The 26,206-nt window shown below is 37.8% G+C and overlaps 1 protein-coding gene across 3 annotated transcripts in view; it reads right to left on the reverse strand.

Moving 5' to 3' along the window:
- TOX (thymocyte selection associated high mobility group box) overlaps positions 1-26,206 on the reverse strand; it is a 218,702-nt gene that overhangs the window by 94,032 nt on the left and 98,464 nt on the right. For all 3 annotated transcript variants that reach the window (XM_036406263.2, XM_054515105.1, XM_054515103.1), the window contains exon 2: positions 10,283-10,348. In XM_036406263.2, coding sequence (XP_036262156.1) covers positions 10,283-10,348 — 66 coding nt within the window. The remainder of the gene's footprint in view (positions 1-10,282; positions 10,349-26,206) is intronic.

Below are 26,206 nucleotides of genomic sequence, written 5' to 3' on the forward strand. Positions count from 1 at the left end.
ATATTCATTTAAAAACACACAATATACTAATTTATCAAGCCACAGCTATCAAAAATGTATTACAGGGGAAGGTATAACTTTTTTGTACTGTGTTAATCAATTTCTCTAATTTGCATTAGTTAAAGGCCAAAGCCTCAAGCAAAACATTAATTTTCCTGTACCAGCTGAATTCTGTTTTCAAAAAAGAGAATGGGCTGACAATTATATTATTAATTTTAAACAATCATCATTTTCAAAGTGTACACAACTATGTAAAACACCAAACTCTTTTTAAGATTTCACTCTTGAGAGTCTTTTCATTAATGACATTAAATGTATGCACATAGTGTAGCACTTTCTTGGGAAATGTTTTTTCAACGGAGGCTTTAAACTCAAATATAGTTTAAAGATGACAATAAGTAGGAGCACAAATATTATAAGAAGGTAAAGGATCTGGGACCTGCAAATACCAACACTGTTATTGAAGCAGTTAAACTTCCCTTCAGACAAGAATACAGCTGTGCACTTTTCCTATTTAGAACTTTTGAATAAAATTTAAAGAAAAGTACAAGTCTTTTTTGAACTACTGACCAACTGACCAAAGCAGTTCTTTAAGAATATACAAGAGCTTTAGGCACAAATGGAGCATCCTTAGCACCCAAAGTGGAGTCTTGTCCCTCTAACCTGTGACAATCTTTCGCCTTCCTTAGCATGTCCCCAGTGGGGATCTAAGCGTGGTCATTGTCCAACACCCTTGTCACTCCTCTCTCCTGAAAAGAAAGGTATTTTCTCTCCCACAATGTCTACTACTATTACAACAACTGCTACTTCTACTACAACTTCTACACTACTACTACTATCATTATTATTCTTGCTATTATTTTTGTTCTTATTAATTCTATTACTACTATACTACTACTACTATTACTACAACTGCATTTTAATGAAAGCTAAAATTCTTAAGGTAACTCAGGGTCCTATTTGACAACTTTGGTCTGTACTATAATGCAGGCAGCATCATGTATGGTATAATCTTGAACTCAGCACTACAAGACATACTTCCATAAATCAGTTATTATGTGCACTAAATATTCTTTGTCAACTAGAGATAAAAAGCATATTAGATATAAAAAACTTTTTAGAGACCCTCTCTGCAAAACATACCTAAATTATGCTCAGTACAAAGCTCTGGGTAATAAAACTAGCAATATACATATTTAATAAGCAAAATTGAACTGAAAAAAAAAATAGAAGTCACATCTTCACAAATAGTGCTGCTTGAAAATATAGATGATACACCACATTTAACCTGTCAGAAGCCTCATTAGCATCATAGCATAGACTCTAAACCAGCAATCAAGACAGTGTGCTCTTCACATGTTTACATTTTTAAATGCTCTTAAAATAGCAATAGTATAGATTTACATTTAAGTATATCTGTTTAGAGGGCAAAAATTCTGTCTAAATTTCCATTTCCCTTCTGAGAAAGACACCAAAAGATAATATTGTACTCAGGGCACACAATGATGAAGGACAAAAAGGATCCTTTTATTTTTTGTTCGTGATTTTTTTCTCCTTCTTTCTCTTTTCTTTCCTTAGAAAAGCTCAGAAACAATGGATTGCTTCTCACTATTCAAAAGGAGAGTGGGTCCTACCTGTGCTACACTACTCCTGAACGACTGATGAAATAGCCAGAAAAAAATCTGACTTAATGTAAAATGTCACCACTTGAGAAAAAGAGGATCAAAACAGAGGCATGGCTATTCTTTGCAATTATGATGTAACTTTTGTTTAGTCCCATGCCAATCACAGGAAAAGCTGAAAGCTGAGGCAGATCAAAGCTCCCAATTCCTACCAGTGGTCCCCCTGGCTTTCACACTTAGATTTCGGACCCAGCACTTTACAGTAAAAAGGCCAAGGAAGTGCTCAGTATATGAACGAGTACAGATTATTTAAGCAAGTAAAAGTGGCAGGATCTGGCCCTCTCTTAATAAAGTGTCATGTAAGCTTGGGACTGCTGGGACCCCAGTAATAAGTTCAATCCTACTGATGGCATACAAACTATCAGCAGCATAGTACCTATTAAGACATTTTTATAAACTGCAAGAAATATGCAAGCTATTACAAGATATAATTCTGTAAACCAGACTTCTATGTAAGAAGCCAATTTAAGAGGAAAACAACATAAACAATAGTAACTCGCGTGCTCAAGTGAAGCATCTTTTTAATTTTGAGTAATGAAGATGTCAAGCCAAATGCTAGAGTAGTTTAACTTAATTAGGTGGCCTATTTTTCCAGGCAGCCTTTCATTTCCCATTGAAAACTCAGCTTGTATGCGAAGCAACAAGAGCAATTTTGTCTGTAATGAATACCTCTGGGACTCCACGGAGTGATCATTTGAATGTTACATTGAAGACTGGTTTGAGTAACTAGTTTGGGCTTGTTGAGATGCCAGATTTTGTAAAACTAACTAGATTAATCAAAGACTGGCATCTTATCAGTTTATTCGGTCAGGGGTCAGCAGGTCAAACTGACTCCACTGTGGCAGCCTTTGCCAAAAGGGACAGTATAATAGTAATTGGTCTAATTTGTAGTTCAAATTCACGTAATTCTTCCAGACATTTTATGGACCGAAAAAGGTTCATTTTATGTGAAGCTCAGATGAAAAATACTGCCTTTAACATTTCCCATGGTTACATCCCATAATTCATCCACGCTGCTGACCTGTAGCGTTTCCTGGAAAGGAAACTACATAACTAAAATATATGATGTCTGTAATCTGTTTTCACATGCTAAAAAAGTTGTACATGAAGGAGCAGAGGGAAACATTTTGAAGAATATTTTATACTGGCTGCTCATTAAACAGAAAGTTGTCTCATGACATGAACAGCAAAAGGCAGTGCTTTTTCTCTTGTGATATGTGAAAAAATACCTCTGGCTTTTGGACAGAGAATTCATCATTTGATGATTGATTTTCTGTTTACCTTTTTCATGGTAAAATAATAGCTTTTGTTGTTTTTACTTTATTGATTTATTGTGGGCCTATCACTGAAGTTGCTGTCATCCTGATGCCACAGCTAAGACAAGATGCAATGTTTACTTTAATTCCCTCTCATGTGTAACTCTTAGGAAGAATATTTTTAATTGATGCACGGAATCACTGTGTATTCAACAGGGCCAAGTTCACAATTTTAGCATTACTCTAGAAGTATCTGACATTTACTTCTAAATTCCAAAATTCTGTGTCTATGCAATTACCCTCCAAACCTGTTTCATTAAAAAGTTTTCTGCCCACATGGCTGCAAAGAAAATATAAGTGCAAGGTTTTACAGCCAGAAGACAAATAGAATGCTGAAAAATTTGTTATACTTGCTGAGGTTTCTGATATGATCTCAATTTTATAGATCCACGCTAATGATTTTTGAAGGCTGGAGAGGGACACTTTTGTTTATACAACTGTAATTATGGGGATGTTTGCTTAGGATCCTTAGGGACTACATTTTGCCCTCTTTAGTGTTTTTATAGCATGTGCTATAGAATAGGCATTAAATGAAAGATGCATTAAGTTAAGGCATGTTTAAGTAACTCATTTTTCAGGAATAAGTAGGTCGTATACATTTCTTCTTCTGGTCAGAGTACAAGTTCCACACCTACTGAACATAACTGACTAAAATGAATTTGAGTAAAAAAGGGTAAAGATATTTCACCTGAGTCACATCTTTAAAGTGAAATTTGTGAAAGTTCTTAAATTCCAGCCAACAGGACCTAATTCTGACTTACATTTTTATAAAAGTTGAGGCATTTAATTACAAAAAAATAATCCTTGAATATATACACAGTACATGTTCATACACTTTGCATTAAAGCTAAAGACATTCATACATAATATATTACGTCCCTGTGGAGAAGGGCTTGGGGACACTGATGGACAACAAGCTGGACATAAGCTGGCAATGTGCTTGCAGCTCAGAAAGCCAACCTTGTTCTGGGTTGCATCAAAAACAGCATGGCCAGCAGGATGAGGGAGGGGATTCTGCCTGTCCACTCTGCTTTTGGGAGACCCCATCTGGAGTTCTGCATCCAGCTTTGGGGTCTGCAGCACAGGAAAATGTGTACTTGTCAGTTTGGGTTTGGAGAAGACCACAGAGGTCCAAAGGTTGAAGCACCTCTCCTATGATGAAAGGCTGAGTTGGGGCTGTTCAGCCTGTAGGACATTCTAAGGAGACCTGATAACACCTTTAAGTACATAATGGGGCTATAAGAAAGATGGAGAAAAACCCTCTAGTGGGTCTTTTCTGTGGTGTCAGGACAAGCAGCAACAGTTTTAAACAGAGAGGACAGATTTAGACTGGACACAGGAAAAAATTCTTTACTGTGAGGGTGATGAGACACTGTAAGAGATTGTGTAGAGAATTTGTGTGTGCCCCATCACTGCAAGTTTTCAAGGTCATGTTGGATGAGACTTGGAGCAATCTGATTTAGTGAAAGATGCAACTGCTCATGTCAGGGAACTGGACTAGATGATCTTCAAGATGCCTTCCAATTCAAACCATTCTATGATTCTAAATATGTATGTCTATAAATACATAGCCTTGCTAATGCAACTGTTGGTGTATTTTTATCAGGAACTCTGTTCTTTCTGGACTCTGCCTGATGTTAAGATAATACTAAAAGACTATGTTTGACTCAAAAGTGAAAGGCAGGGTAAAATTATATCTACCTGTAGCTGTTCATTCAGGATCTGAAAGGCCTGCCTGGTATTTTTCTTTCCCTGAGGCCATTTTAACCTATGTCCTTTTTTTTTTTTTTTGTGACATTTAGAGATCACTTCAGAGAAATGGAGGACCAATAAGTAGACTCCCTTCTGTTGATAACCTATTTTTGAAATGAAAAGATAGTAGATCAGGAAGAGGGAGGTGGAATATGATCCAAAACAGCCCTGGACTGCAGCCAGCCAAGACTGACCAGGTAGCATTGCTTTTTCACTGTGAAGCAGCCTCTCAAATAATGAGCTTTTCCAAAGCAAAAGCTTTCCAACTTTGGGGCAGGATTGTGCTAGACTTCAGGTCAGGGTAGTGTGTACCCATGGGACTACGTTGGACGATGAAATGATTCTCCATGTGAGAATGCTGTTTTTTCTGAATCCTTTTCAAGGCAGACAACTCCTGCCCTGCTCTGCTGATGGAGACTGTTGCAGGCAACAAGAGCGAAGAGCTGTGTCTTCTGGCAGTACCCTGGAATTCTAGCCTACCTACAGGGAAGGACCAACACAGAGCAAGAGAGGGAAGAAGCTATTAGGTAGCATTTGTCCATACCTACTTCACATGAGCCATAGTTATGTCATAAATAATCTAAGAAATTATGGTATAAAAATGTAAAAAGTACATGAGGGCTATGTGAAGGACCATGTGCATAAGGCAACATTAATATGAAAAATCTCTCTTGTGGATGTCAATCCATCCTATTTCACCCTGTAGATGTATAGGACAAAACAGTTTTGATACCCATGATGCCCCCTCTATCAAAGAGCATGCAGATATATTTTAGATAGATCTCCCTGGCATAGCTCTGGGAAGCAGGAAAATACCACTTCTGAGCAATCAGTATTCCTTCCTCTGCCTCAGATCTTTTGTTCCCAGTAGGACAATAGGGGTACTGCCCCAAATCATCAGCTCCAGGCCTGTTCTCATCCCTTCCCTTTGGACCTTGCAGGGAATTTGGCAGCTGCACTCATTAACCCTAACATTTATCAGGCCTCAGGAAGGCCACAAATGTGTTAAAGCTTTGTGCAACAGAGTCCTGAATTACATTCTATATTGTGACTAGGAAGAAATGTAAAATAAACAATATAATTTTATACTGTGCTCTGTGGGGCCCACAAATTACAGGAGGAGGAATAACATAAAGAGTAATTCATGTCCAAGCTTTCAATTATAGGTATGGGAGAAAACAATAATTGGTGGGAATCTCAAATGCAGATCAGTTGGCATAGTTTTATTTCAAAATGATAAATACTTTCAGATCCAAGTGCAATTAGTACTGAAAATGTCACAGTTTTACTGTGTATGTTTGTTAATATGGCTGGCATAACTAATTTAGGAGATGCCTTCAGTGTAGAGTCCTGTATCACATATATTGTAACCAAAAATGCAGTACTTAGCCATATATATAAAATGTACACAGAGACAACATTGCCAAACAGCCTTTTGGGACGCTTTAAAAGAATATCATTAATTTTTACTGTATACTTACTCTTCTGGCTCAGTTCCAGCACTGGCTTTCTGTTAAAATAATTTCAAGTATAGAATTATGCTATTTGCTTGCAGCAACATCACAGGAACAGTAGTGAGCCATATGTTGCTACTTAGCAACTTGGTCTGTAAGTCCCAAAGCATGTACTGATTTGAAAATTGAACAGAAATTATAATTATTGTTGAGGGATGCTGTGAGGCAACTTGTCTTGGATTACCAAACTATGCAGATGTTTGATGTTATACAGCAAAAGGAACAAAATTATATTTTTTCCTGTCTAATGCCTGAGCTTTTATTTATGTTAGCCTAAGGGGGATAAATTGATTAAAACCTGTAAAATAATATAAGGTGATGTTTTTCTGGATAGGAGCACTTTGGAGCAAACAGAAGAACCAAGGTGCTTGTCAGCAGGTATCTGGACCCCAGCAATCCTTCCTCTATGGTCACCTAGTCCTGAAGACAGCCAAGTGGAAACCCCTTGGTCCTTGGGGTTACATACCATGACTCAGTCTGCCAGCCCACTTCCCAAATAAGTTATGTCAGACTCTGAAATTAAAAAATGATGCTCATGTCTGACTCAGCATGACCAGAGCTCAATAAAAGTTTCTGACAGGACTATGTATGTCCTTACATGTGGGATTCATATTTTAGTTAGCAGATGTGAATGCATCAAGAAAAGCAGAGTAATTTACTCACTTCTCATTTTGACAGGATTCAACCCCTATCTCTGATCTTGTGAGGGAACAGCCAAGTTATTAAGGGTGGGAAGGAGCCTGCATTCCTCACACTGAGGTCATGCAATGGCAAGACTCATGAGCACAGGTGCAAAATAGACATAGGACAAAATTATGATTAGAGTAACTATGCTGTCATCTGAGAGAAACATTTCCTCACATTTCCTCCTCTCTTTTTACATCCAGTAACAGTGACAGGAAAATGAACAAACAGTCCTAAAACTATGGTCAGAAAATATAATTGCATCCTTTACTGTTCCTCTCCCTAGCCCTGTAAGTTACACAGTCTTTTGTGCTTTGTTTTCAGAGCAGGAAATACTGTATTTTTCCAGTTTTAACCACCAGACTGGATTTTGAAATGGTAGTCAGTTCACTAGTTTTGGCTGACCACCAGATGCTTATGCCCAAGAAAGAAACACACCCCATTATGGTCAGTGAAGACCTCACAGACATTGCCAATGAAGAGTTGTTTGTTTTGCTCCTTTGAGGAACAACTAGCAGCTGTCTATGTCAGGAACAGGTTTGGGAAGGCTCCTCTCACAGTCGTAGGTTCTTGATGAAACATGAGAGACAGGTTTCCATCACACCCCATATTCCTGTTCTCAGAGAAGTTGTTTTGTCTCTTTCTTTTTTCTTCTTTTTTTCAAATACTGTTATTATTACAGGCTTTCACATATGCTCCAGCCCACACAGAGCTGGAACACCTCTTCTGTGAAGGCAAGAAGGCAGGCTAAAAATGCTGGGGTTGTTCAGCTTGGAAAAGAGAAGGCTCCAGGGAGATCTTAGAGAGCTTTCCCGTACCTAAAGGGAGCCAACCAGAAAGCTGAAGAGGAACTTTTCACCACGGCCTGCAGTGATAGTTCAGGGAGGAATGGCCTTAAGCTGCAGGAGGATAGGTTTAGATTAGACACTAGAAAGAAGCTCTTCGCTACAAGAGTGGTGAGGCACTGGCACAGGTTGCCCAGAGAGGTTGTGGACTTCTATATTTGGAAGTTTTCAAGGCCAGGCTGAGTGGGGCTCTGAGCAACCAGGACTAGCGGAAGGTTCCCTGCCCATGACCTGGTGGAAGGAACTGGATGATCTTTAAGGTCCATTCCAACCCAGTCCATTCTATGATTCTGTATATTCACTTAAAACCACTGCAACAGTGTAAGCACCAGGAGAAAATCCCAGAAAGGGAAAGGAGGTTGTGACAGCCCAAGGCTGACAGCTACTCTCAACCAGGCACAGAAGGCTGTTTGACTGGTGCACACTTGGTAACAACTTAAAACACTCTGCCTGGCAATTGAAATGCTTCTTGCCACATGGGTCCCCCAGCAAAAGACAGAGGTTGCCTTTGGGTTTTGAACTCCACCTGGGAGCCAGACATCCCAGAGTTCAGTTTTGCCATGGTCAGATTTTAAGTCTATAAGCCTTTTCTTGATTCCAGGCCTCAGTAAGAATTTAGGGTTTTCTGACATCTTTGAATTTGGAAATGTCACATTTGATAGGATTTTTTTTCCTTGAAGACAAAGTAATTTGCATTTAAAATACCTAGGCCTGGCTCTTAAAAGGTACTTTAAGAACCTTACTTTCACTTCAACCAGTGAGTGTTAGATGCCTAAATATCTCTGAGAATCTGGGCCTTGTTAGCACATGTAGAAACCACATAAAAGATTAAAACTTATGCTCTTAATTTTTCAATATGCCATTTAAATTATTTAAACTACATGCATACACAGTACAAAAATATCAACAGAAGAAAAATAATTCTGATGCATAATGTGGACTTGCAATTCTTTATTCAAAACTATTTAAGACAGACATAATGATTCTCTGAAAGGTAGCAGCTGCCAGATAACAGCAATCATTCATAGAGTTTGTATTTCTACTGTTTCAAACAAATTCAATTAGCCCTTGCACTTCAAAACCCTTAAGGCAAGAATGAGATGATACTAGGCTGCTTTAATCTAATAGTAATACTAAAACTTGTCAGTACAGTTTTTGGATTAATGGTTAGAGAAAAATTAATAATATAATTTTTCATTTTTTAATCAAACAGTTCTATTCTAAACTACCTCTGGATCTTGGAGGGTTCTTAGCTGAATAAGTTCAATCATGCACAACTCCTAAATGCAAAGTACTATTGGTCTCTAAAGGTATTTCAGAATGACTTCAACAGAAAGCTGAGAAGCAACATGGTGGAACACTTTAAAGATGGTCTTTTTGACTGAACCATGTACTCATCTCACACAACCTCCTGCTTCTCAGCCCCCAAGGAACCGGTGTACCTGAAGAGCATCACTTCATGAAGACATTTAGTTTTGAATGCACACTTTCCAAAGCTGTTGATTCCTAAATTACATCCAGATTATCTGAACATAATTACTATTCATTCAAACTTACTTCCCACCTAGTGAGAGTTTTGCACATAAGCCTCCTGGTTTTGTCAGACCAGACACCACTGGCCTGAAATATTGCACGACATAGACCACAAGTCTGGTTATTCAGGACAATTTCTGACACAATCTAACTGATCTGCAGAACTATTCCCACCACTTACTGGTGCAAAGTTAAACTGAAACACATGAAGTAAGTGAAAAATTCCCCCCTGCATATAGATGTAGCAACAGGTAGACAACCCAAAACTTTCAAAACTATCTTTGCTTTTTAAGGAGTAATTACAATTGTAATTCTTAAAAATCCATTGGATCTTTGAGGTCAAGTGGAAAGGTGGAAGATATTTTAATATACATCCAGTATCAAAATTTAGTGTGTATGGTCCCCCAAAAGGAAAAGTGCTCAAAAATACCTTTAAAGAATGAACATCACGTTAAGCCTTTTGGCCTGTAGGCTACAGAAGGTTAAGTCATTGCCTTAACCCCACAGTTAATTGTGTAATAATAACAACATTCCTCAGATACAGGATTAGTGCTAAAAATGCAATTCTTCAACTGTTCTATGAGTGATAATTAAAGATATTTGTGACATGTATAGCTTATAATGATTAACTTGTCTGCAGTCAAATAAACAAATAACCTGCACCTGTAAAGACTTTATTTCCTGAAGGTAAAACAACTGTTTAGGAAAGCTCATGCTGGCAAAACAGCTGCTTGCATTCTGGAGAGGAAACAAGGTAGTATCTTTCAACAAACGTCAACTCTGGTGTTTTATCAGCTCTATCTCATTAACTGGAAACAAGGCTTAAATGCTTTGTTTATAAATTATGATTATTCCTGATTGCAGCAGTTACTGATAGTGCCACTCATTTGCAATGCAACTCTTTGAATTTTTTTAATTACAATTTGAAACAAGGCAGAGAAGATTAATTAACCCACCTGGCTGGCTGGCACGTAGTCCTGGCTTGGTTCTGTCATACTCATATACATGTTCTCACCGTCAAACTGCAAAGGAAATAATAGTAAACATTCAGCAAACTCGATTTTTTAGCATTGACTGAAAAAAACAGTTGCTATAAAATAATATTACAGCCTGGTTTTAGAGACTTGTAATTGCATGTGTGCATCTTGTCTTTGATGTTCCTGTTGTCATCCTTATTGACCCTGGATGTCAGTGATTTGGAGTAATTAGCGCTCTAGTAATTACAGCTAGCAAGGAAGAAATGAATGGTTTCCTTTCATCTGCAATCTGTTTTAAAACAAAATGCCTCATTTTGTGCACCATGTATACATATTGCTGTTGGTTGCAATGAAGTACTAAGTGAATTGCACACTTACTGAGAAAAGAAAGATGAGAATAGAATCTGCACTAAAATGCATCTTAATGGATTCCAACTTCAGCTTCTGAGCAGAACAAGAGTTGAGATTTCAAAACAAATTAAACCCCCTCCAACTGAAATGTTCCCATGTCAGAAAGTAAGAAATACATTTCCAGACAGCTTTCAGACATCCGAATGTATGAAAGAGTATATCTCCTGTCCGTATGGTGTAAGAGGATAGTTTGCTTGATGTGTGAATAAAGTAAACATTCATAATCAGAACTGCAAAAATAACCATCTGTAAATGATAAATACCATTCCTGGAAATATATAAAACATATAAAAAGCTTATTTCCTTTTCTCCTTTCCTTTTTATTTCTTTTTTTTGTTCTCTTCTCAACTGCAGTTAAGAAGTAACGGAAATGTCATAGAAAGGAGCTGATTAAAATCTGAAGGTCTAGATGGAGAAAAACTGTCAGATCTGAAGCCTCATCCTGTACCAGCACAAAGAAGTGTAAAACTACTGATTTTTTACATAGTCTGGAAAATGTCCCCACAGAACTCTCATCACACCCACTCAAGTGGCAGTACCAACAGGGCAATGACAGTCCCAGTGTCTGCTCAGGAGCTAGGGAAAATCTTTTCAAACCTTTTAAGCAGAAATGAACAACAGCAGGAATTCCTATCTCCAGTCATGAACCGCAAATTTCCAGCTGTTACGAGGTCTGTTTGAAATAACTTGCACCTGACCCCTTGTGTGAATGCTTAGAGTGACATATTTTGGACATCAGCCATTGTTTTGCATGACACAGCAGCTTTTTTTAAGAAGTCCCTACTACTGAGATTGCTCTGCTCCCACAGAAGCTGCCAGTGAAATATCCCATGGACATTTCCTGATCAGTGTTGGGCTTCTGGGGATATTCTACCTGCAAGGTGCAGTAAAATCAACTAGCCCAAGGTGGCAAAGTTAAACTGTGTCTTTGGCAGATAGCACTCCCAATTTTTGCTGAGATGGCTGAAAAGGTTTCTGCTTCCAGCTGTTCATCCTCTTTCTCTGCCAGAGGCTACAAGGCTTCTAACAGCAGCAGTAACATGAACAAGTGCCAGCTCCTGGCACAGCAGCTGATGGTCTGCCCTTCCTGGCCAGAGATATTTAATAGTCACAGACTATCTGTCAGAAGTCCTAGTTTCATGGGAGGGAAAGGATTATGCCACAGACACAGATCTGCCATAGGGAATAGAGTATTTCCCAATTTTGACAGAATAGAGATAGTTAGATTAGATCATAATATAGAGATTGATGTTTGTTCCTTTTTTGTTTCTTGTTGGCATGCACCATGTCTTTTAGCTTTCTCAAGCATTCAAAGTAGAGTTCTGGAGAAAAAAAACATTTAGTATCTGGTTTGGAAAAAAATGCATTATTTCTTCTACTCAGATGAACAGGTGAAATTCTGAAGAGAGATTTCACAGCCAGTAGTTGGAAAGCAAGCACTCCAGTGCTAGGCCTACAGGAGCTCAACTTATTCAGCTTGTCAGACGAAAGGCTGAAAGGTGCCTTGATCACTGTGATTGGTACTTACACCCTGGAAAGATGTCTGATAGCAAGGTGTCAGCCTTCCTGACAGTGGTATAATGAGATCTAGTGTTGAGAAATGGAAGTTACAGAAATTCAGCCCTGAAATAAGATACAAGTTCCTACTTTAGGAGGTAATTAAGCATTATGTCAACAGCAAACTCATAATTTCTCAGACATTTTAGAATGAGGTTTGATATCTTCTTTGGAACAGACGTAATCCATATCATATTTATAAGAAATACCACAGACAGGATAGCTACACTTGCTGGTTATGGGAGTCCTATCTGCCCTGGAAACCATCATTCCTTGAGTCTCCTCTTTTGAATTTCCCTTGTTATCTTCATATATTTGTTGTGATACATTGCAAGCTTTGCTATAATTCAAATACTGTGTTGCAGGTGTTTAGTTGCAGTGAATATGGAGAAATTTCTTTTCTTTTGCCTTCCATAATGCATGAGACTATGATTTAAGAATCTTTATGAAGTAAACTTTAATATAATTCTCTTTAATATAATTCCCTCTTTTGAATGTTTGGTCATCTGTCCTTGCTCCCAAGCTTACAATCACCAAATCTGCATTCTTTGAATAATTTCCCTAAGTTATTTTTCCATGAATACTGAAATTTTTATAATTATGTGTGTTGTTTTTGGATTATCTGCCTACCTAATCAGTGCCTTGCTATTAGTGGTCCCCCTGGCATGACAGGATCTTGGATCTCAGCATCTCCTGTTTGTTGTTTGTGGCCCTCTATTTCGCTCTGAAATATTTTTTTATTTCTGCCATGGTCTGTGGGCTTTATATGAACATGTTTCAGAGAAATCAAAACAGAAAAAATATGTGTAAATTTAAATTTTGTGGCCTTTTGACATTACATTACAAATGTAATGTCCCTTTGTCCCTTACATTACAAATGTACAGGGATTGATGCTTACATGAGAAATGACCAACATTTTGGATTAATTTGTTAGGGTAAGTTTTCAGAAAAATAAATCAATGCATAATGTTTGTAAAATCTGAGTGACCTGTTAACATCTAAAAATACTGAGCAGCTGTCTGATTTGTTACTTAATTTCTTCAATATTCAAGCATGGAATTTAGTCACTGCAATATTTAGCATCTGCTTGTCAGAAGTATGTGCAAGATGTTGTGTAATAGGTTATACAGGTCAGCAAGATTTGATGGGATGAGTATTTTTTGTAGTGTTTATATATGCAGATTGTGGACTGTAATGCATCAGCTGACAATAACACTCTTGCCATGTTGGTGTTTGTACTACATTTACTACTGTTTAAATTATTATCTGCCCTCAGTCCAGTGCAGTGTGGTGCATGGCTACTTGGCAGTTCCCAAGACTTTGGATATGAGCCTGAAAAACACCCATAAACTCAATGGATGAGGCATATAAACATGCATTTTGTCCAGCAGGTATTGCCAGGAGATACCTCCTTCACGTTCTCAATGTTTACTAAAATGTTTATAAAAGAGTGAAAATATTATCTTTGTATATCAGAATAAAACAAAATATTTACTGCAATGCTGATTTGTTTATTCATCATCCCCTTTCCCAACTACCAAAGCAGTGCAAAATAGAGATGACCTGTATATCCCACCCCAGCCAAAAAAAGGTTCACAAGCCTTCAATAACAAAAAATTCAGAAAAATTGATGCAGCACACATACAACGCTCACTTTGCCCAAATGTGATGATCCCACATCAAAACGATAAACTGAGAAAAAAATGCCAACAATTGGATCAACTGGAAAGTTCTATTCATATTTTTCCCCATCTGCTTAGAAGCTTCCAAAATATGCCCCTAAACTCTAGAAATTAATATTGAATCATTTCACCTTTGATAGACTGCTTTGTACCATGCAGGCTTCACAGCATGGCACCTTTCAACAAGTCTCCACCTGGACCCTTTAATTCATGCTATGTCTACCTGGAATTCAGCTTTACAAGCAAGGTGATGTATGCAACAACAGTTCAAGCAACCTATCTGGATCAGAGTGAGCCTAAAGATGAGCAGATTCGGCTCAAAGATGTCTTCAACTACCAGAGTGTCCTTCCAGGTTATACTCTTTGCCTCCAAAATTGTCTTAATGTACTCATCATTCTCAGGTCGGCAATTTCAGCTTGTATTCCCTAAGCTTTACTGCCACTCACTGTGCTTGATTTCAAGCAAAGAAACTGCACAAGCATCACTTAACCCATGGATGATTCATCCCAACAGAACAGAAGAAACACAAAGGCAGGCAGTTAAATGAACTGTCTTTTATGAACCTATGAATGATGTATATATATCATATGACATTTCATATAAAGCTTTCCCAATGTGTCTCCAAGATCCCTCAGTATCATTAAGACCAGATTTCAAAATCTTTCATTTTAATCTATTAAATGTGAACGCTAATACAATATTCTGGTGTGTGATAATAACTACTCTTGACAACATTTCTTTTCACATTAAAGTGTAACTGCACGAGAAGTTTGAGTGAGAGCAAACGAAGAGTATTGACTGCATTGTAATATGAAAAGAAATATAACTGGGAACTAGTTCTAATATAAATTCATGATTGCATAATATTATTTACTTAAATTAATATTATAAATAAAACATACAGACAACACTATGGCATGGTCAGATAGAAGCCCCCTTTAGAATGACCCTTTGTAAGACAAGTTGCAATGTTCAGTAACCAATATGCACAAAATACCCAACTGCTGTTATTAAATACAATTTACTCATAGAAGTTAGGGATGTAATTACATAAGCACTGGCTGACTGTAACTGATGCAAGAGGTATGACAGAGTTTAGCAAATGCCCAGAGTGGTAAAGGTGTTTTAAAGGATCCAAGGCTGGCTTCTGCCTTCCATTAATGTGGCATCATACCAGAGTGACACAATGTATGGCCAGGAACCTGTTTTCATCTTCCCATTTAAATTGCAGCGAACTTTATCAGCATTTATAACAGTGATTATGAAGTAGCAAAGCTTGCAAGAGTAGTATTTTTTTATTCATTCTTAATGTGCTTTAAATTAAGAACACCCTGCATGGACTATGTCACAAAGATACTATAAAGAGGTTGAACAGACAAAAAAAATTCTCATGGTGACACCAATGTAGAGAATGTTTATTTGATCACCTAACTAGACAGAAAGCATTGAAATACAAAAAGGAAGGTGCAAGATGGCAGAAAAAGCTAGAAGGGCTTGAGAACCAAAGAGGATAACTGGAAATAAAATATATTTATATAGTGGTGTGCACATACAGTGATTGTAAATGCAGATTAATATCTGCATTAGCTTCAGGTAGCTTGTTCAGATGACAGCTACCACATAGACATATATGTTAAACAAGCCTTCAGCCTAGCTTCGAGTTCTCCCCTCAACTTAACCTTCCCCTGTACCAAGTCACTCTGTTTTCATTGCCAGGATCACCTGGCTGTCTGGATTACAGGGAGAATGACATTTCTCCCCTCTACATCTCTCTTCTTGCTTTGTGACACTTCATTGCTCTTGTTGTGAAATGATGGGCTTATTTTGCTCCTTTATTATCCAGTTTTTGACTTCTGGGGTATTGCATAATTGCTCTCTCTTTCTATGCATATATATAATGTGTGCCCTAAGTTCTTCAAGCACAGTTATATGAGCTATGGGAAAGAAAAAAATCAAGCACATGAATGTTTCAGCTTTTTCTCATTCATACTGAAGAGGAGCACAATGTGCCAGTACTGCATCTCATCCAGCCGCAGTGTGGGCAGGGAAGCACAAGGAACATGAGCCCAAATTGCTTTTGATGCCAAAACATGCCTGGGACAGGGGTGTGGAGGGGGAACAGCTTTGGACAATGTTCTGGGCACAAATAAATCCCAAAAGTGATATCCTAAAATGCAAAGATTAAAGGAAGAGAAGCAAGGGGAGAGATGATTATATTGGTGAAAGGTGCTATGTTTAATAAGTTCATCTTCTGGATAAAGCCACTTGGACTTGACATTCCAATTTCTTCAAAGGATCTTACAGACCTTCAAAGCATGTGTTATTAATCACATAATCTAAATACAAATTTCTCCCATCCTAGATTTGAACTGGAAGATAGATTTAGGTTTAAATATAAACTTTAGTTATATCATTAAACCATAGTTTACCTTACTCTGATGGTGCCCCAGCACAATTTATTATACTTTATTTTAAGGAGTTGCAATAGCATTGTGTAAAACGATTATTTATTTCGAGTGATTTTGTGATTTTACTGCTTACAGGTTATATATATCATTTGTAACTTACATTACCTAAAAGCCACTAATCCTGAAAAATCTTTAAAGCTAGGTAATTTTGTTTATTTTAAACCAAATGTCAAGAGTGGATATTGTTTCATGTTGCTTGATGACAAAGAGTGATATTTTGTTTTACTCAGAGCTGCTGAAAAGACACTAAAATAATAATGGGATACAACATAAATCATCAAATTGCTATGCTAAAGAAACAGTTGATCTTGTTATGGCAACCATTAAAGATAAAACCAGAGATGCTCTGTAAACATTACACACAGTGGAAAATCCCTTTCTTGACACAGTTTGGCAAAGCGGTACATTTGTATTAAATTGAAACTCCATTTTGTCTCCTAAACTCCATTTTGTATGCTGTACTTGAACACGTTTAAATTTGCCCAAGACAGGTTACAGTAATGCATTCCAGACAGGCACCCTTCCCAGGAAAGAGGCTTGACACTTCACTGAAGGACTATCACAGGAAAATTGTCAAAAAACAATCTAGTACTATCAACTTTGATTGTTCTGCCGTCTTCCCTCCCTCCTCCCATAAACCTTGTTTATCAGCAGAGGAGTGTACTGAAAAACCATGAGATTGGGTGAAAATGACTGAATGGCAAAAAGAAGTCAAGTTCTTTGCAAACTGGATGTCCCTCTGTGGCCAAAGCGAGGTGATTAGCGCAGACTGGCAGGACTGGAGGAGTCCTGTCCCATCTGGAACACTAGGAGCCCTCCAGGATACAGAAAGTTTGATGAGTCAAGCCATAGAGTAGAGATTGCATGTCTCAAGACTATTATTATTATTATTATTATTATTATTATTATTATTATTATTATTAATAATAATAATAATAATAATAATAATAATAATAATAATAATTCTGCTACTAGTTTTCAGGAAAAAAGTATCAGGAAAATCCTTTATGTCTCCAGTCCTTTCATCTTCTTCCAGGTTGCTGAAGATTCTGAACCAGGAGTATGGGTTATGTTATCTTTATGTGGTCCGAGTACAGTGATGTGTGGACTGGGTAGATTAGAGTTGGGAAGGAATCTGCCCCAGAATCTGCAGCCACAAGGTGTGTGAGAGCACTGGGAGCAGCCTCAGAGCAGGAAGCAAGGGTGCTGCTTCACAAGGAAACACTGTCAGACATTTCCTATCTTAGAAAAAGCCACAGACAGCAATGAAACTCTCTTTGCCCACAGCACCCCACAGACTTGGACCCATCTGGTGTTTGGATCCAAGTGTGATATGGCTTGCAGAGTAGCACCGCCTTTTCTACTACCTGGCTTTCAAAGACAAAATGTTTTGTAAATACACTGCTTGATTCTCCTCAAATGAGACCAATTTTTTCTCATTTTTCATTTATAACACCTGCTATTGCCTCATAAAAGTACAGACAATGCTGCCAAAGTTTTCTCTCAGATTTTCATGCCTGTGTCATAAATGCGCAATCCACCATTGCATTCCTCAAGCTTACTCACTATTCACCTCTCTCATTGGGAGAACAGGAGGAGACATAATGTTTGCTGAGTATGTCCTCATAGGTGGAGAGCTGGCTGAATATCTAAATACACACTAGTAGTTAAAACCTGAATAATGACACTACAGCATTTGTGTTTTCCCTGCACTTAATAGAGGTTAATGTGAAACTGCAGGAAAGGTGAAGGGGAGTGTTTAGCTTCCCGCTTGGAGCCTGCATGTGTCAATGCCTGACAGAGCCTTGAAGTTGTTAGCCTGCATGCAGAGCACTAGCTGAATGAGGTTACAGTGCTGAGCACAGCAGGCTAAAAGAAGTAGGATCAGACTGATAGGAGGAGTGGCAGAGTCCAGGCACAGCAGAGTGTATCAAAGACAGCCCAGGGGAGAGCGGGTACTGTATTAGTCCTTTGTGTACATTTAAATGGAAGGCAGTGAACATGCAGAGATGAACTCTGAACTCTCTCAGCTGGGCTCCTGCTCCTTTTAACCTTGGCTCTGTAAATAAAATAAAATATTATAAAATAATAATAAAAAAACTAAAAAGAAAGAAGGTAAAATAAAATAAACCCAGCACACTGTGGCCTGGACTCTTATGCTCAGCTATTTTTTGCATATTGAACACTCATTAAATAAACATACTGAGATCAAAGTAGCAAGTGCTTTTGTTATTATTTTACTCAATTCACACTAAATTATAGATGTAGACACCCACTGGGAAAATTGGGTGATAAGGTGGAAAGGTTTGAACAACTAAGATAAGACCCTCTTTTTCTGCCTACAGCAGCTGAGGAAATTTGTTTAACCTGGTAGGCTGGTAACATTTTCCAATACCAACGAACCTGATCAATTTCACTACAAGGTCTGATCCTGCATCATAGAAGGTGTAGGGAATTGTGCCATTGCCAGGTGGGCAAGAACTGGATCAGGAAGCAGTAGACTGGTAAGGGAATAGGGATGGATCTTCGAGTTTCAGAGTAATTTTTGTGAATGTTCATCTCTGCCTTATTGTGTAAAGTGGTAGATTATGTAATGAAACATGGGAAATCTTAATAAAAAGGATCTACAGAGGGCAAAGAGATTACTAAAAAGCAGTTTTTATATATCCAGATAGAGGACTCCTGTGCTGGAGTATAGCAGAAGGGAGGTTCCATGGACCATAGTCAACAAGTTTTGCACAACTAGGACAGAACCACTGCCTTGCATGAGTACAGTTGGAATATTGTAGGGATCCACGGACAGAGCTCTATCTACTGTGTTATTTATAGTGAATGGGATACATATAGTTCCTAAGGGTAAGTACATCTCCTTCTGCTCAGCAGAATCTTAGAAATAAAAAGGGACAGAACAACATCAACCAAAAAACACACTGCTATTCTGAAAATCCTATGAAAGAGGATCTTGAGAAGCAAATAAAGGTGACAATTGCCAGATAAATAAACAACCTTGCCTGACTGAATCATGTTTGAAAGAGTAAGTGGGAAAAAACACATGCATATGTAGAAATTTTTTAACCTATGCCATATTTAATCCAATTTTAAATAGTATCACCTAAGAACTTAAGTGCTCTAGACTAATGCAGCAGGTCATTTGGATCACATGTACAACATATATTAAAATTATCCTGTTGAAAGGAATGACAATGCAAAAATACTTAAAATCAAGCACCCATTCAAATATGCAATAAAATAGGACCCAAGAGCTCAGACATTTACAGAAACAGGAATAAAATATTTAGGAATGTACCAAACTCAGATGGAAAAAATCAGCTTAAATTTCTGATAGACCAAATTATTTAGCACAGTCTGATGGGATCTCATTAGATAGAACTAATTCAGACCTGGAGAGAGTGTTAACAGAAATGACTAATTGCAAGGACTTAGGAAAACATGGACATCTGTTAAATGACAAGAGTGTTGTAGGGCTGATATACAATCATAGTTTACCAAAACAGCTACTGTGGCAGCCATGTGGACAATCTTACTTCCATCCACAGTTACTCTGGTACTTCTTTAATTTCAAGAGGATTATTTTCATTAAGAATGTCACACGTTTATTTCTCTGTCTGCATCAAATAAGAAGGGAGAGCCCCATGAATGTTCATAAGAATAATCTGAACCAACATGGATTTTTACACTTACAGTTGCAAGAGATTCAGAACCTTGACAAGGCTTGTAGCTTGGCTAACTCCTTTGCTAAGATTGTCTACAGATCAAACTGAGATACTCTGGCAGAGCAATGTAGAGAACTTAGCAGTATTCTATCCTAAAATAGGTCATTTGGGAGTAGATGGGGTTAGAAATGTTCAAAATATTACTCAAAAGCAGAGGAGGAAAAGTTGTTTTACTTTTTTTTCTTACCAACTTCAGTGAAGACATGTCCTTGATGTGAGATCACTTATCTGTTTTCAAAAATTCTAAGTGTTCTCTACACCTTTTAAGATAAAACTTGACCTTCAAGTTCACTTTATGACTAAATTATTCCATGACTGTTTTCATCTTTTCTTTGTATTCTACCAAGTTGCACTCATAATAGATTTTTAAAGAGTCTGCCAGCAGTGTTTCCTTTATAAAATTGATATGTTTTTTTAACAGAAAAGTCCATGGAAATGTATTTCAATTTTTTCTAAGTTTTGAAGGTAAAGAGCTAAAATATAAAGCTACAGTTGTACCTGCCACTCTGTTATCAAAACCCTCTAAAGACAAAAATTGTCCCACCTCCTCCTCCCTCCTGCTTGAAGAACAGGTGCCATGCTCAGCACTGGCTGCTGCTTTTCCCATCAATATACTATGAATCTATTAATGCTGAGCACTCCTCACAACAAATCAGAAAGTTACTCAAACCTGGCATTACCAGCACCATGGCTGTTGGCTTTCTGAGAGGCTGTGCCTGTCAGCATGAGACAGTCACATTAGTGCTGGGAGGAAGCTCCTCGCGCAGGCAAAGCCATCCCCTGAATAACAGCAGAACAAGTTTCACAGAGCATCCACAAAAACTTATTGTCGATTCCTGCCTTACAACTCCAGCAATGGCACTTTCATACATTTTCCTCTTTTGGTTCAAACTCTTCAGCCATTTTGCTGTTTTATCTCAAGGTCTTTTTCCATCCCTCCAGTCTGCTGAGACTAATGACTTCTACCTTTTACTAACCTTTGTGAACACAAAGACAGACACTCTGTCCTCCTCTCCAGAAAGCCAATTTAAATTCCTTTAACCTTCTCTGGAAACATGCTTTTTTTCCAAGCATTTGTGATCGTTTAAGTGCTTCCCTTTACTGATGTCCATTTCACCATCTCATGTGCTGTCCAAAATGAATGTAGTGCTCCAGTTAGACATGGATAATCCTGAACAGGTTCTTTATCCCAGGCTTCATCCAGACCCTGGGTATTCATCAACCTCTTTCTTCCTGTACACATTATTATTTAGAAAACGCTTTGCTTTTTGCCAGCCCTTAATAAACGAAATCTTTGAAAGCTTATCCTGATTTATACAGTAGTATGGAAAGTTGCCAGATAATTAGGGTACATAGCATCTATGACAAATGACAAAAACATCTATGACAAACGGTGAACACCTAAGCTCCATGGATTTTGGCCTAAGCCAGAGCTCTATGGATTTTTCAAATAAAGCATTTTCAAGGTGAATCTTATGATGAAGATGACTTTTAAACATTTACACAAGAAATGAAAAGACACTTTCACCAGAAGAATGTGGCAGTTCAAGCACACAGTAGCACTGTAAGAAACCTGGTTTCAGTCCTACTCTGCCACTCCTTCACACATCACCTGCACATCAAGGCCATAGGCTGGGTCTTCCCATATCACTTATGTGGCTATCAACTTCCTAAAAATATGTTGATGAAGACTTGAATTCATCTCTCTCATATCTAGTGCAGTGTTCTCACTCACAAGACATTATTTACTGGTATCAGTCTTTCTAGCTTTAAGCAGAAATAATTTCAGACCCTTAGAAATTCCTCTTAAGAGCAGAAAATAAATTGGCAATTATCATCTTGTCAAATTAATATTAGCAAGACTCTGTCACTTCAACATTTGCAGCATGATTTACTTCAGAAGTCCCTGAGTGCAGTGAAACAAGCTGAATTCTGTGACACTGGCCATGCAGAGACACGAGGCAAGTGCTTCATTTTTACCACTTACCATGAATGGAGCACCAGGCTGGGCTCGCTGCTGGCCAGCCAGGGCTCTGATTCACTGGCAGTGATTCTCCACCTGCAGCTGCCCAGAAAGACACAGGTAGTGTAGGTAGTCCAAACCCCATGGCTAGAAGAGGAGTTATGGACAAGGTCGACACAGGCTTCCCTCATTTTAGTTGAAATTAAACTAGCCAGCTCTTGCAAAGTGCATGGCAGCAGTTTTGAACTGGACCATGACACCAATGTAAAAAAAACCCTCTTGAAATACAGATAATCCTATGATTCACACAGTGTAGCCTGTGCTTCAGTGCACTGAAATAGAAGCAGAACTCTGTATTTGTTAATCCTACTCTAATTATAACAATCTGTGTTATAACCCCTGCTAATGAGCTAACATAATTTTTTTTTAAGTGTGTATTATAACGATGTGATTAAAGCTTGATGGAGCTGTTCTTATGCTTTTATGTATAAAAATGGTTTCTTATTAGCTTTTGATGTTTCATTTTCCCCACAGCATCACAATATCTGCTTCTGTTTTACCCAATTGTACAATAACTGTTGTTTAAATTCAGGAAACTCATAGCCTAGTCAGACTCTAGCCATTTGAGAAACCAATGAAAATATTCTATAACAGTAATGCCATGGAAAACATGCCTTATCATTTTAGTGTTCCATATTATATTCTCTCACTTTTCTCTACAAGCTACTGAAATATTAATACACCGTCCTCAAGATTTGATAAAACGTGTGATGAAAATTATGTTGTTTTATGCCTAAAGACCATTAAATTAGCGCACATTAAACTCGAAATAAATGGATTCAGTAATTTTTGTTTAAATGTGTTCTTTTTGTTTGGATGACATGCATGTTGAAATTTTTAAATTTGTGGAGGAACCTACTAAAAATTACAGTTTCAATGGTCATGCCTAAGATTATGTCTCTGCTGTACATACACAGAATAAGCTTTTTTGACATAGTCAAACTCATTTCCAAACTAAACTTTCCCAATCTAGAATAACTTAATTCTATGTTTATTAGGTAAAAAATCCTCCAAGCCAAACCAGTAAAGAGGAAACAAAGAAAATCAAATGGGCAAATTGTACTCAGATTTGCAGATATACAACTCCAGCAGAAACACAACAGCTGCATAAATATTTCCAAACCCATATTTGGCTCCTTCCCTCCCACATTAAAAGGCAAACTCAGCACAAGTTGAAATAATCATGTTTTTCCTGATGGAGCAAAATGTCCTTGATTTGATGCAATTCAGAATTAAACACCTTTTCACAGATGGTGTTGGTACCAGGACACTGGTCGGGTCTATATTGGTATAATCCAATTGCTTTCAAGACTGAAACTGATCAGTCTCAGAAAATTTAACTCTTATTGAGGTGCAGTTTTCTTTTTTTCTCATTTTTAGGAAAGCCATTACATGGGCTCATGCATTCAGCACACAACCTCTTTTGGTGTCAGCAACAATCGGTTTTGTGATATTCTTCTAGGAGAAGTATTAAGAGACTCCAGGGTTTGGCAGAGGCTCCTGAGTCTTAACAGCTGTATTCATAAATTGCTAGCGATACTGTATGACTGCTTCTTCCTGTGCTTTAGAGATCATTTAATACTCCCCAATTTCCTTTATGTCAGTGCCTACACGTCAAAAGTTCAGAAATAATAATAGAGTACAGATATGTGCTGTCATTAGATTAGTGTTTTGATAGAAAATTAATTTGGTGCTTTATTCATTTGTTTGAAATAGTAACTACTGCCTTGAAAAGTATAAGGTGATTAATTTCCAATATTTTCAGATCATATTAGCAATACACAAGTGTTTTGACACGTCTAATAGTTGTACTCATAATCAAGATTTTGCAGTTCAGAAATTCTTTTAGCTACACGAGCCAGAACCTTACAGGCTAAAACAGTCAGAACATTGATTTAAAAGCTGGGGAAGTATTTTAAGCATTACAGGGCATCACTGAAGATCTTTTGTTAACACAGACAGCAATGTGAAGTATTTATGTGATTTTATTTCTTACTGTTAAACACAGCTTATTGGAAATGCATAAGCGGGTCCTTTTTAAGGATACCCAGCAAAAGCAATGTCATGTATTATGCTACAGCAGGTAGTTCAGTTCCTTAGATAGGATTAGCCAACAGATTTATCAAGCAGTCTCTAAGGAAAGCAGAGTTCAAGTCTAGGCTCATCAATAATACATAAATAAACTGAACAATTAGGTACAAAGTGGCTATCTTGTCAGACAACTTATTAACCGATAAATGATATACTCACTGCAGACAGTGTAAAAAGGGGAGATATATAAAGATAGGCAAGACCTGAAAAGGGAGAGCAAGGTACTGTACTCCTCAGTGTGTTTGTGGACTTGATAATTCCCTCCAACTCTCTGTTTTGAGCTATGATGTCTGGACAAAGGTGGTTCAGCAACATTTCACTACCAGGAATCACTTGGGGTTTTTTCTGATAGCGAAACACAAATATATTCCTTTTCTCTTTATCCAGTGGTCTAAGGAAAAATATATATAACTTTTCCGGTGCCTCAACTTCAACTTAATCTGCTAGTTTTACATAATAAAAATTACATAAATACAGTCATCCCCAGTGTGTAATGTCACCACTGGGCATTGCTGTGGTACAGTCCTACTACTTAGATGCATCAGCTCCTAGAAAAGGGTAGATGAAAGCAGTCAGGCTTACATCTGGTTTACACAACCACAGCAACAGGTCTTAAAGGCATATCCATGGTGTTAAATATCAAAATATAGGACATTTGGTCCTTCTTTACTATCAACAAACTCAAATTATATTTTCTTTTCTGTGCTGCCCTGCACTTTTCAGACAGAAAACAAGAAAACCAGAGTTAGGAAGGACTGTTGCTTTTTTTTTCTCCCCTCAGCCAAGCAAAACAAAATAAAAAATAGTCTTCTTTTCATTTAGGATCAACAAGTAATCAAGCAAACTTAGTCCAAATAAAATCTTTTCATATGCACATATCTGCCTCGGCTCAGAAATCATGAACATTTGAAGTACAGATTTCAGGATTTAACTCAGAATGAAACAAATATTTACCCAATATGATGTTTTTCATGCTCAAGTACTCCAAAGTGCTTTGCAAATATTGATAAAATTCTGCCTTTTTTTCTGTGTTCAGCACCCCTTGACTCCAGTAGCCATTTTCAGGGATATATGGGAAAAGATGAGTTAAGGCCTAATACGTTTTGCTAATGGAAATGTAAATTATCAGTGAAACACAGCCACTTCTGTAGCGAAAAGGGGACATTACCCAGAACACCCTCCAGAGCAGTATATATTCAGGAATTTATAAATATCCTTGCCAGATGGAAAAGTAATGTGGATGAACTGAAGAAATCTGTGGTGACTTCACTCCATGGCTGTTGTGCCTCAGCTAAACAACATGGACAATTTTAACAATACTCACTGTCATTTTACTCTAGATTCATTTGAGTGAAGAGTCCTTCCATTTTGCATCTGAGTACCTTTGAAAATGCACTTTTATGCCTTGTACAAAGACAGGCAGAGCCTGAAGAATAATGTTCCCCTCCTACTTACAGAGTAAACTAGTTCTCAGACCCAGAACATCAATCCTATGGGCTCCTGAACCTCCTCCTGTGTTCATGCTGGGCCTCCCCAAAGTAGGCAGATGACAGCTAATGCAAGCACAGCACCTGCAGAAAGACTGGCATGCAAGCTGGACTAAAGAAGGATGCACACCTAGGTAGGAAAGACCACATCTTTCCCGGGGAGTGAAACAAAAGATGAAAAGAGAAGGAAGACAGGCAATAGAGCTGATTTTCTATCTCTGGAAGCAGGTTTCCATGACAGACCAGCTGAACTGTCTATATGATTTGCATATTTTTTCTTCTGCTAAGAATAAAAGGACTCTAGGGCAAATTTATAAAAATTCAGATGTGTAAAAGTTGTGAGCCAAACCCCAAACAGTGCACACGACAAAGTGAATGGGGTGGTGTAAAGCGTGCATTAACTACCTCTGGGACCAGGTGTCCTCTGTGTCCTCCATCCCTGAGGAGC

The sequence above is a fragment of the Molothrus ater genome, chromosome 1 (assembly GCF_012460135.2).
Source record: "Molothrus ater isolate BHLD 08-10-18 breed brown headed cowbird chromosome 1, BPBGC_Mater_1.1, whole genome shotgun sequence".
Lineage (NCBI taxonomy): Eukaryota > Metazoa > Chordata > Aves > Passeriformes > Icteridae > Molothrus > Molothrus ater.